Source organism: Gorilla gorilla, chromosome 14 (genome assembly GCF_029281585.2).
Source record: "Gorilla gorilla gorilla isolate KB3781 chromosome 14, NHGRI_mGorGor1-v2.1_pri, whole genome shotgun sequence".
NCBI classification, from domain to species: Eukaryota; Metazoa; Chordata; class Mammalia; order Primates; family Hominidae; genus Gorilla; species Gorilla gorilla.
The window spans coordinates 34,331,003-34,343,674 of NC_073238.2; the positions used below are offsets into that span (position 1 = coordinate 34,331,003).

Here is a 12,672-nt window from a genome sequence, read left to right on the forward strand (position 1 = left end):
AGTTTGGAGTAAGAGAAAGGTGGGAAAATCCTAAATGTCAGCAGTAGAGAATGACAGCAAAATAAAAAGATTTATCAGTTCATTCAACTAGTGCGTTCATTTACAGTCTTAACATGTAATGTAAAGTCATGTCCGTAAGAGGATGCTGCTTGCTTATAAAACAAGGCATTCCTATTTAAATTTAATTTTGTACATTTCACCTGGAATGGAAAGTAACCATGTTTCGCTGTTATTTAAGAGTAAAGCTATAATGAAAAATGACAAATCTTACAATGTTTCATTGAAAAGATTGATTCTGAATTAGTCTTTTTACATTTGAGTAAATTCTTACTGATTCATAAATCTGAACATACTGATGTTGATTGCTCATATATGTCATTAATTGTCTACCATTTGGGTTATATGGACTTTACTAAAATGAATAGACAATTAGCAGCAAATAGGTAATTGACATTCAAGAAGATAATTTTCAGTTGGAGGGATTTATACATTCAGATCGGTAATAGCATGTTGAAAAAGAATGTGTGGTTTTTTTTCCTGTTAAATGACATATTTTTTGCTTTCTCTTACTGCACCTAGTTCTCTGCTAGAACCTGTCAGAAATAACAAAACACATAATACCTAGTACTACCATCAAACTCTAGTTAGATAAAGCTAATAAAGGTAAATTTTAAAGAATATTTTAAAATATAGTTCAAGGTAACAGAAGTCATAGGATAGTACATAAATGATTGCTAAATAAATTTTATAGAAAACGATTGCAGTTCCTGTTTGCAGACAGGAAATGTCATTTTAAACTAGGTTGATTGTGGGCAGCATTTGTGGTAGGGGTATAATTTGAGGTCCTTATGAAAGGATAAATAGGATTTTAGTAGATAACATGTAAGTCATTCTACTTACATAGCACAGTATAAGTATAGAGTATTATGTGATCCTCGTAGAGGTGTTATAGGGAGTAAATAAGGATATGTAAAAATACTTAATGCGTTTATGTAGTAGAAAAAAGAAATATTTCGTTAAAGGACTAGATAACAAAAGTATTTTTTCTGGGCAAGTCAATAAATCTGTTTTATTTTTCTGAAGGTCCATGTAAGAGAGGTAAGCTTGAAAAATTAGCTAAAATGCCCACTTAAGTTGAATATCTCTATAAGTTTACTCAGAGCCTCTCAGTAGTCTACATTGTTCCTTTTTCTAAAATGCCTATTTGTGGTATGCTTAGTTTGATACTTAAGATTCTATCTGTCTGTTTCCCAGGCCCAAGCAAGATTCTGTTTAAATAGAACAAATAAAATAATTCTGAGACATTACTAGATTTTAATGTCTTGAAACATTATTTTAACCCACATGTTAGATAATATGTTATCTAATAAAATATCCCATATTCTTTTCTAATTTTTATAGGTTGATATTGATTACAGTAGATTTTATAGTTTTGATCAGGAGAGGAAAAATCTTGACCAGTTAAGATCTGTCTCTGCTCAATAATTAGTTTTCATGTGTTTTTTGTTTTAATATATAAATCTTATATTTTTCAGGCTGCAAATTATTATACAAACAGGATTTTGCCAGACGTTTAGGATTGAGATGTGTTACTTGCAACTATTGTTCTCAGCTATGTAAGAAGGGAGCAACTAAAGAACTCGATGGTGTTGTGAGAGATTTCTGCAGTGAAGACTGTTGTAAAAAATTTCAGGATTGGTACTACAAGGCGAGTAACTCCTTTATTACAGCAGCTACTTTAACCAGTCTTAAAAAACGTTGTAGCTGTTACCATTACAAATCTGGCAACTCATTTATTTTAAAAATGTACACACTTAAGGCCCAGCCCTGATAATACTATTCATTAAAATTGTCTTGTCATTTCTGCTTGTTTGAAGTAGCATTTTTATCTCTTTTTTTAATAACTTAAGCATTACCAAAAGATTAGGATATACCTATATTTTCAGCATTGTAGTTTAACAAAATGGATTGTTTTTCTAAAATTTGTTGTGTCTTTATTTCACTAAGTAGAATTTTTTTTTTTTTTTTTTTTTTTGAGATGAAATCTCTGTCGCCCAGGCTAGAGTGCAGTGGCACCATCTCGGCTCACTGCAGCCTCCACCTCCCAGGTTCAGGCAATTCTTGCGCCTCAGCCTCCCAAGTAGCTGGGATTACAGGCACGTGCCACCACGCCCAGCTAATTTTTATTCTTTTAATAGAGACAGGGTTTCACCGTGTTGGCCAGGTTGGTCTCGAACTCCTGACCTCAGGTGATCTGCCCGCCTCAACCCCAAAGTGCTGAGATTACAGGCGTGAGCCACCAATGCCCAGCTAAATAGAAATACTTTCAACTATGTTATCAGTGTTGAATGTTAGCAGGTAATTGTTTTGGATACTTGAGATATATTTTAAAAACATCTTGCTCTTTTTTGGCGTTTTGCCTTTTTAATTGTGAGTTTTGGGGGACTTTAAAATTGAAAAGAACACTAAATAGAGACCAGAAACATTAATTTGAAACCATAAATGTGTGTATGTGTATGTGTCATACTACTAAATCCACTTTAAAAATTTAACTTTTAGGTTCAGGGGTACATGTGCAGGTTTTTTATATAGGTAAATTTAGGTCATGGTAAATGATGGGTAAATGACCAAACATGACCCAAATTTACCAAAGTAAAAATTTGGGTCATGTTGTACTGATTATTTTATCACCCAGTTATTAAGCCTAGTACCCATTAGTTATTTTTCCTGATTCTTTCCCTCCTCCTACCCTCCACTCTTTCATAGGCCCCAGTGTCTGTTGTTCCCCTGTATGTGTTTGTGTTCTCATCATTTAGCTCCCACATATAAGTGAAAACATGCAGTATTTGCTTTTCTTTTCCTGTGTTAGTTTGCTAAGGATAATGGCCTCCAGTCCTATCCATGTTCCTGCAGGGTATATAATCTCTTTTTTATTGCTGCATAGTATTCCATGGTATATATGAACCACATTTTCTTTATCCACTCTACTATTGGTAGACATTTAGGATGACTCTAGGTGTTTGCTATTGTGAATAGTGCTGCAATGAACATATGTGTGCATGCTTTTTCTGTGCAGAAGCTCTTTAATTAAACCCCATTTGTCAGTTTTTGCTTTTGTTGCAGTCGCTTTTGGCATCTTAATCTTTGCTGGTTCCTATGTCCAGAATGGTATTGCCTAGGTTGGCTTCAGCAGTTTTTATAGTTTTGGGTTTTACATTTATTAATCCATCCTGAGTTAATTTTTGTATATGGTGTAAGGAAGGGGTCCAGTTTCAGTCTTCTCCATATGGTTAGCCAGTTATCCCAGCACCGTTTATTGAATAGGGAATCCTTTTCTCATTGCTTGTTTTTGTCAGGTTTGTCGAAGATCAGATAGTTGTAGGTGTGCGGCCTCATTTCTGGGCTCTCTATTCTGTTCCATTGGTCTATGTGTCTGCTTTTGTACCGGTACCATGCTGTTTTGGTTACTGTATCCCTGTAGTATAGTTTGAAGTCAGATGGCATGATTCCTCCAGCTTTGTTCTTTTTGCATTTTGCTTAGGATGGCCTTGGCTATTTGGGCTCTTTTTTGGTTCCATAGGATTTTAAAAGTTTTTTTTTTTTGTTCTGCGAAGAATGTCATTGGTAGTTTAATGGGAATAGCATTGAATCTGTAAATGGCTTTGGGCAGTATGGCTGTGTTAATGATATTGATTCTTTTTATCAATGAGCATGGAATGTTTTTCCATTTGTTTGTGTCATCTCTGATTTCTTTGAGCAGTATTTTGTAGTTCTTGTAGAGATTTTTCACCTCCCTGATTGGCTGTATTCCCAGGTATTTTATTCTTTTTGTGGCAATTTTCAATGAGATTGTGTATCTAATTTGGCCCTCAGCTTGATTGTTGTTGGCATACAGAAAAGCTAGTGATTTTTGTACATTGATTTTGTACCCTTTGCTGAAGTGCTTTATCAGCTGAAGGAACTTTTGGGCTGAGTCTATGGAGTTTTCTAGATATAGGATCATGTCATTTGTGAACAGGGAAAGTTTGACATCCTCTCTTCCTATTTGGATGCCCTTTATTTCTTTCTCTTTCGTGATTGCTCTGGCCAGGACTTCCAATACTGTGTTGAACAGGAGTGGTGAGAGAGGGCATCCTTGTCTTACACCAGTTTTCAAGGGGAATGCATGCTTCCAGCTTTTGCCTGTGCAGTATGATGTTTGCTGTGTGTTTGTCATAGATGACTCTTATTATTTTGAGGTATATTTCTTCAATACCTAGTTTATTGAGAGTTTTTTGTTTTTTGTTTTTTTTTTTTGACATGGCGTCTCTCTCTCTGTTGCACAGGCTGGAGTGCAGTGGCGCCATCTTGGCTCACTGCAAGCTCTGCCTCCCAGGTTCACGTCATTCTCCTGCCTCACCCTCCCGAGTAGCTGGGACTGCAGGCGCCCGCCACCATGCCCAGCTAATTTTTTTGTGTGTTTTTAGTAGAGATGGGATTTCACCATGTTAGCCAGGATGGTCTCGATTCCCTGACCTTGTGATCCGCCCATCTCAGCCTCCTAAAGTGCTGGGATTACAGGCGTGAGCCACCGTCCCCAGCCTGTTGAGTTTTTAACATGAAGGATGTTGAATTTTATTGAAAGCCTTTTCTGCATCTATTGAGATAATCATGTGGTTTTTGTCTTTAGTTCTGTTTATGTGATGAATCACATTTATTGATTTGCGTATGTTGAACCAAACTTGCATCCCAGTGATAGAGCCTACTTGATCATGGTGAATAAGCCTTTTCGATGTGCTGCTGGATTTGGTTTGGCAGTATTTTGTTGAGGATTTTGGCGTTGATGTTCATCAAGGATATTGACTTGAAGTTTTCTTTTCTGGTTGTGTCTCTGCCAGGTTTTGGTATCAGGATGATGCTGGCCTCATAGAATGAGTTAGGGAGAAGTCCCCCCTCCTCAATTTTTTGGAATAGTTTCAGTAGGAATGATACCAGCTCTTCTTTGTACATCTGGTAGAATTGTGTTGTGAATCCATCTGGTCCTGGACTTTTTTTGGTCGGTAGGGTATTTATTACTGATTCAATTTCGGAGCTCATTGTTGGTTTGTTCAGGGCTTCAGTTTTTTCCTGGCTCAGTCTTGGGAGGGTGTATGTGTCCAGGAATTTGTCCATTTCTTCTAGATTTCCTAGTTTATGTGCAGTGAGGTGTTCATTACAATCTCTGGTGGTTATTTGTATTTCTGTGAGGGTAGTGGTAATAATATCCCCTTTATTGTTTCTAATTGTGTTTATTTGGGTCTTCTCTCTTTTCTTTATTAGTCTAGCTAGCAGTCTGTCTATTAATCCACCCCACCCCCATGCGCAAAAAAAAAAAACTACTGGATTTATTGATCTATTGAATGGTTTTTCATGTCTCAGTCTCCTTCAGTTCAGCTCTAATTTTGGTTATTTCTTGTCTTCTGCTAGCTTTGGGATTGGTTTTCTCTTGGTTCTCTAGTTCTTTTAGTTGTGATGTTAGGCTGTTAAATTGAGATCTTTCTAACTTTTTGATGTGGGCATTTAGTGCTATAAATTTCCCTCTCAACACTGCCTTAGCTGCGTACCAGAAATTCTGGTACGTTGTATCTTTGTTCTTATTGGTTTCAAAGAATTAACTGGTTTCTGCCTTAATCTCATTATTTACCCAAAAGTTGTTCAGAACAGGTTATTCAATTCCCATGTAATTGTAAGGTTTTGAATGGATTTCTTAGTCTTGACTTCTAATTTGATTGTACTGTGATCCAAGAGACTTTTGGTTATGATTTCAGTCCTTTTGCATTTACTGAGGAATGTTTTATATGTGATTATGTGATCAATTTTAAGAGTATGTGCCATGTGACAGTGAGAAGAATGTATATTCTGTTGTTTTGGGGTGTCCATTTGATTCTATGCTGAGTTCAGGTCCTGAATATCTTTATTAATTTTCTGCTTTGACAATCTGTCTGATACTGTTATTGGAGCATTGTCTAGGAGTCTAAGTCTCTTTGTACGTCTCTAAGAACTTCCTTTATGAATCTGGGTGCTCCTGTGTTGGGTGCATTTATATTTAGGATAGTTAGGTCTGATGGTTGAATTGAACCCTTTACCATTATGTAATGACCTTCTTTGTCTTTTTTGATCTTTGTTGGTTTAAAGTCTGTTTTGTCTGAGGCAACCCCTGCTTTTCTTTGATTTCCATTTGCTTGGTAGATTTTTCTCCATCCCTTTATTTTGAGCCTATGTGTGTCATTGCATGTGAGATGAGTCTCTTGAAGATAGCATACCAATGGGTCTTGTTTCCTTATCCAAGCCACTGTGTACCTTTTAATTGGGGCATTTAGCCTGTTTACATTTAAGGTTAGTATTGATATGTGTGGGTTTGATCCTGTCATCATGATGTTAGCTGGTTATTTTGCAGACTTGTTTATGTGGTTGCTTTATAGTGTCACTTGTCTGTGTACTTAACGTGTGTTTTTGTAGTGGTTGTTAATGGTCTTTCCATATTTAGTGCTTCCTTCAAGGGCTCTTATAAAGCAGGTCTGGTGGTAACAAATACCTTCAGATTTTGCTTGTCTGAAAAGGATCTTATTTCTGCTTTACTTATGATGCTTAGTTTGGTGGGATATGGAATTCTGGTTGGCAGGTGGCACTGGTGTTAAATTAAAAAAAAAAAAGTTGAATATTGGCCCCCAATCTCTTCTGGCTTGTAGGGTTTCTGCTGAGAGATCTGCTATTAGTCCGATGAGTTTCCGTTTGTCGGTGACCTGACCTTTCTCTCTAGCTGCCTTTTAACATTTTTTCTTTCATTTCAACCTTGGAGTATCTGATGATTATGTGCCTTGAGAATGATCTTTTTATGAAGTATCATACTGGGGTTCTCTACATTTCCTGAATTTGAATGTTGGCCTCTCTAGCAAGGTTGGGAAGTTCTCATGGATGATATCCAGAAATATGTTTTCCAAGTTGCTTATACTCTCCCCATCTCTTTCAGGGATACCAGTTGAGTTATAGATTTGGTCTCTTTACATAATCCCATATTTCCTGGAGGTTTTGCTCGTTCCTTTTTATTCTTTTTCTCTGTATTCTTGTCTGTCTTATTTCACAAGGCCAGTCTACAAGCTCTGAGAGTCTTTCTTCCGCTTGGTCTATTTTGCTATTAATACTTATGATTGCCTTATGAAATTCTTGTAGTGTGTTTTTCAGCTCTATCAGGTCAGTTACATTCTTTTCTATACTGGGTATTTTGTCTGTAAGCTCCTACTTACCTTGTTCCTTGGATTGAGTTTCAGTGTGCTCCTGCTTCTCAGTGATCTTCATGCCTTTGCATATTCTGAATTCTATTTCTGTTATTTCAGCCATCTCTGCCTGATTCAGAACCCTTACTGGAGAGGTAGTACAGTTATTTGGAGGAAAGAAGGCACTCTGGCTTTTTGAGTTGTCAGGGTTCTTGTGCAAGTTCTTTTTCATCTTCGTGGGCTTACATTCCTTCAACCTTTGAAGTTGCTGACCTTTGCTTTTTATTATTATTATTATTATTATTATTTTATTTTTTTGAGATAGGGTCTTGCTATGTTGCCCAGGCTGGAGTGCCGTGGCATGATCTTGGCTTACTGCAGCGTCCACCTGCCAGGTTCAAGTGATTGTCCTGCCTCAGCTTCCTGAGTAGTTGGGATTACAGGCACATGCCACAACACCCAGCTCATTTTTGTATTTCTAGTAGAGATGGGGTTTCACCATGTTGGCCAAGCTGGTCTCGAACTCCTGACCTTAAGTGATCCACCTGCCTCTGCCTCCCAAAGTGCTGGAATTACAGACATGGACCACTGTGCCCAGCCAATTTTTTTTTTCTTGTATCCTATATTTGATGACCTTGAGGGTTTAACTGTGGAATAAGGTGGATTCAGCCAAGTGACTGTGTTCTGGAACGTTTTAAGGGACCGGTGCTAAGTTCCTAACTCCTGGACTGTGTGCTTTAACTCCGGGGTACTTACATCAGTCTCAACTTTATTCTGTCTCCTGGAGCGTAGGTATCCACTGTGCTGGGGAGACTGACGTGTTTGGGGCCGCTGATCACTACACTCGATGGATGGTGTCAGTCAAAGCATTTGGTAGTGCGGTGACAGCAGGATCCATCCTCATTGGCATGTGCCAGCAGCAGTGCAGCATGATGGGGTGCACACTTGTTGGCTGTGGTAGGGTGCTAGTTGGTGCTGGGGTGCCTGCCTCCCAGCCTGCACTTGCCACAGTGGTGGATGCAATGTGGCTAGGGGGTGGAGTGGGGAACCCCTGTTGGCTACTGTGCCTGTGGTTGCACTGGTGGTGGTGGTGGTGGCAGGGCGCTGGCAGGTGCAGGTCTTTGTGCATTCTCAGAGGGCTCTTGGTCGCTCAGGGAGGTGGAGTGTCCACTGTTCTGTGTGCCTAGTTTTGCTCTGGGCAGTGTTGGTGAAAGGGCCAGGTTGTGGTGGGGGCGGGGCTGACTGCTAAGGCTCCAACTGCAGTGTTGTTGGTGGGGCAAGGTGGGGGTGAAGTGCACTCGTGCTGCATGAGTGGCAGGGCAGGGTGCACACATAAACGTGGGTGCTGGCTGGGTGAGGCAAGCAAAACCTGCCTGCACATGGCAAAGGGATGTGGGAAGTACCCATGGGCCCCAGGGGAAGCTGCAGTGTGGGGAGGGAATGGGTGGCACTGCTGCGTGTCTGTGGGGGCCACCCCACTGGGGGTCTCCAGTGGTCAGGTTCCGTCTGCCAGGGTAGAAGCTGTGATGGGGGCTTCTAGGACACTCGAGGCTGACCTGAAAACAGGTACTTTCACACTGGGACCCTGCAAGAGGCCAACAGATTAAGGGATGCTCAGGTCAGACTGGCCTCTCCTTATGGGCAAGACCTCCCTGCAGAGTTCAGATCTGACAGTTGCCCTAGGGTTAAAGTCTCCTATGGGAGCAAGTTGATTCTAGGTGGATGGTCATCATTGGCTGTGCTCCACTACAGAGGCCCCTGCACCAAACCCTGTGGGCTCCAGATCAGCTAGCTTGCTGCCCCTACAACTTCTTTAAGCAGCTTTCCCTGCCAACTCAAGTGTCCCTGCTGGTTGAAGGGTTTCCTCCTGCTGAGATTCCAGAGGCCTGTGCCCAGAGCAGGTTGCTCTCTGCCAGTTCAACTAACTTGTGCCCTCAGCATATTGGGGGTCAAGAACAAGTCCCAGTGTGTGGTAGCCCCATGCAGCGTTCCCAGATTCCTTCTCCTTAAGCCAAGCTTCTCTCTGTCTTCCCTCCTCTACTCTTGGTGCTTTCCCTCTGAAGATCTCTTAGGAGTGCACCAGTACTCTCAGTCCCTCCAGGGCAGCTTTTCTACCTGGCTGCGTCTAGTCAGCCATCTTGCCCCAACATCTACTTTTATAAAGTCAGTCTCTTTTCACACATTGCATTAATTTCTTCCTAGATAAGAAAATGAGTGTAAATTTGGACTTGTGGGTAGTCAGAAAGATTACAAGAAAAGAGCATTAATTCCTATGTTGATAACATGGAAAACCATCTCAATGCTGAAACTTCATTGTGGGTACAGTTGTAAAGCATGTGAAGACAGGCCAGGCGCGGTGGCTCACTCCTGTAATCCCAGCACTTTGGGAGGCCAAGGCGGGCAGATCACTTGAGGTCAGGAGTTCAAGACCAGCCTGGCCAACATGGTAAAACCCCGTCTCTACTAAAAATACAAAAATTAGCCATGCATGGTGGTGCATGCCTGTAATCTCAGCTACTCGGGAGGCTGAGGCAGGAAAATCACTTGAACCCGGGAGGCGGAGGTTGCAGTGAGGTGAGATGGCACCACTACACTCCAGCCTGGGCGACAGAGCAAGACTCTGTGTCAAAAAAAAAAAAACAAAAAGCATGTGAAGACAGACATTATCATGACTTCAAATTTGTTAAGGCCTCTAAAGAAACAAATGAAATAGTCGAATATGGAGAACAGTATTTAGTTTACTTTATCAAGGTATTGGTATTAAAATGATACTACTAGGAGAATTGCAGGAGTTCTGGTGCGGTTCTTTAATATCTGCAATTCACCATGTTAACTAGCATATTGTAAATAAAAAAAGGAAGATACTTTCCAAGTTAAGAGCTGTAAAGTAATTCCCAAGTTGTTAACAGCTGTGAAGTAATTGAGACTAAGAGGTTTGATGTACTAAAAAAAGTTACTTCATTACTTTACTGTTGCTTCTATATGATGTAAACTTTAAAAATTAAGGCTCAAATTTTAGAAATACACAGAGGACAAACATACACTCTAAAACGTGTTTATTTCAGTCTAAACAAATGTTTTGTTTATGGATATTAGTGTTTTTGAGAAATGACTCAGAAAATGTTACTTCATGGCCTTGCAATGCTTGATGTTAGTTTAGCACATACAAGTGCACTTTTATACCCATTGTTTAGGAGGTTTTATTTTTAAAATTTTCTTTTGGATAATCTCAAAACAATAAAGGCATTTAGTGAGTACAAATTTGGAAATCCCATTTTATTTTTATATCTATTTTCATTGTTTATCTTATTGTTTGAGACAGAAATTGTTACCATGTGATGATGATTTCCCTGTTGTTTTACTGTACAAATATCTGCCTAACTGTAAAATTATGAATATAAAATTTTAATGTTGTATAATCTTTCTTGGAGGATTTTTTTGTTGTTGTTCACAGCACATACTGAATGTATTTCTCTGTTTGGCTTCTTTCTTTGAATGAATGATCTCCCAGCTTTAAAAAATATTACTGGGGCTGGGTGCAGTGGCTTATGCTTGTAATCCTAGCACTTTGGGAGTATGAGGTGGGAGAATCACTTGAGGCAAGAAGTTCAAGACCAGCCTGGGGAACATAGTGAGAGCCCATCTCTGCAAAAAAAAAAAAAAGAAAAAAGTTAAAAATTAGCCAGGTGTGATTTCATACCCCTATAGTCCCAGATACTCAGCAGGCTGAGGCAAGAGAATTGCTTGAGCCCAGGAGTTCGAGGTGAGCTATGATTACACCACTGCACTTAAGCCTGGGTGATAGAGCCAGACCCTGTCTCAAAAAGGAAAACAAAAAATTACTGAGAGCGGTGGCTCACATCTTTAATCTCTGCCCTTTGGGAGGCTGAGGTGAGAGGGTTGTTTGAAGTTGGGAGTTCTAGTCCAGCCTGGGCAATGTAGCAAGACCCCATCTCTACAAAAAATAAAAATAAAAAAAATTAGCCAGGCATGGTGGTGCATGCCTGTAGTCCTGGCTTCTTGGGAGGCTGAAGTGGAAGGATCACTTGAGTTCAGGTTTTTGAGGTGACAGTGAGCTCTGATCACACCACTGCACTCTGGCCTGGGAGACACAGTAAGACTTTGTCTCTAAATTAAAAAAAAAAAAAATATATATATATATATATATATGTGTATATATGTATATATGTGTATATATATGTGTACATATGTATATATGTGTGTGTATATATGTGTGTATATATATGTATATATATGTGTGTATGTATGTATATGTGTGTGTGTGTATATATATTAAAGAATAGGGAAGTTTGGGATTTGTTTCCCTTTTTTTGGGAAACAAAGGTATGTTCTTTGACAAAAGACCATGTTATTGTAGATGTTGTCGTGTGTTCCACCTTGCTATGTATTTTAAAAGATAGTTATTTCTGTTTTCATTTATGCTGAATTCAGTGATGAGGATTTAATGAAGCAGTGCATTTCAGAATATACAAGAAATACTTTAGTCAAATACCGGGTTACAATCATCTAGTTATGTTTAATGTCATCATTCTGTACCTTAAATACATTATATATTCGTGCCTTATTTTAAACAGATCTTTGTATAATATACATAATAGATTATATATTATACTAATCTGAGGAATAAAGGTAAGAATATTTTTGTTACATGGTAGAAATTTATAAAGCAAGTAGCAATGCTGATGTTTCTATACGATCAATATGCAGCACAATCTTTGAAGTGCAAAGAGTTGTCTCTCTCCATTCATCCTTGGTTTTTCTGCCTGCAGCCATTATTGTAATCAAATGGTAACTTTATTCTCTGTGCTTTCTACTTGAGTCAGACTGTATTTTCTTATACCCCCCCATGCATTCCTTCTATTCATTGTTGCCATGGTATCATCTTGAAAATGTGGTAAACTAATTATGGGGTCCCCCCCTTTTATGGTTTATCTTTTTTTATTTAAATACTCACAAGTTTATATATTAGTATATTAAAACCTGTGACCGTTACAAATCATTCCGGCTTATCAGAAAAATAAGCTTCAAGCCAAAGGAAAGAAAGTGCTTCATCACAGAAACTTAAAAATCAACAGCTAGCCAATCTGGCTATTATTTCGTGTTTAGCCATGAACATTTCTTAAATGGTAGTACACACACATTGTATTTTTACCTTCTCTTATCTTTGCACTTTAGATTGAGAGACAACTACCTATAGTATAAATAACTTCTACTTTTTTGTTTATTTAAATTTAGTTTTATGCTTTAAAAATTGTTTTACTTGACAAGACACTGAATGAGCTGTGTTTTCTGGTCTATATCATGGTTTGCTTCTAGATTTAAAATAGAGATTTATTAAATTCTTTCTCTTCTAAATTGGAATAAGAAATCTGTGACATCATGCAACCAAAAAATGCTGAAAATAAAACTAACGTATTTT

The 12,672-nt window shown here is 38.8% G+C and overlaps 1 protein-coding gene across 10 annotated transcripts in view; it reads left to right on the forward strand.

Annotated features, from left to right (window-relative positions):
* Window positions 1-12,672, forward strand: part of ZMYM2 (zinc finger MYM-type containing 2) — a 124,287-nt gene that overhangs the window by 72,918 nt on the left and 38,697 nt on the right. For all 10 annotated transcript variants that reach the window (XM_063697172.1, XM_055360115.2, XM_004054214.5 and 7 more), the window contains one exon: window positions 1,536-1,708. In XM_063697172.1, the coding sequence (XP_063553242.1) occupies window positions 1,536-1,708 (173 nt within the window). The remainder of the gene's footprint in view (window positions 1-1,535; window positions 1,709-12,672) is intronic.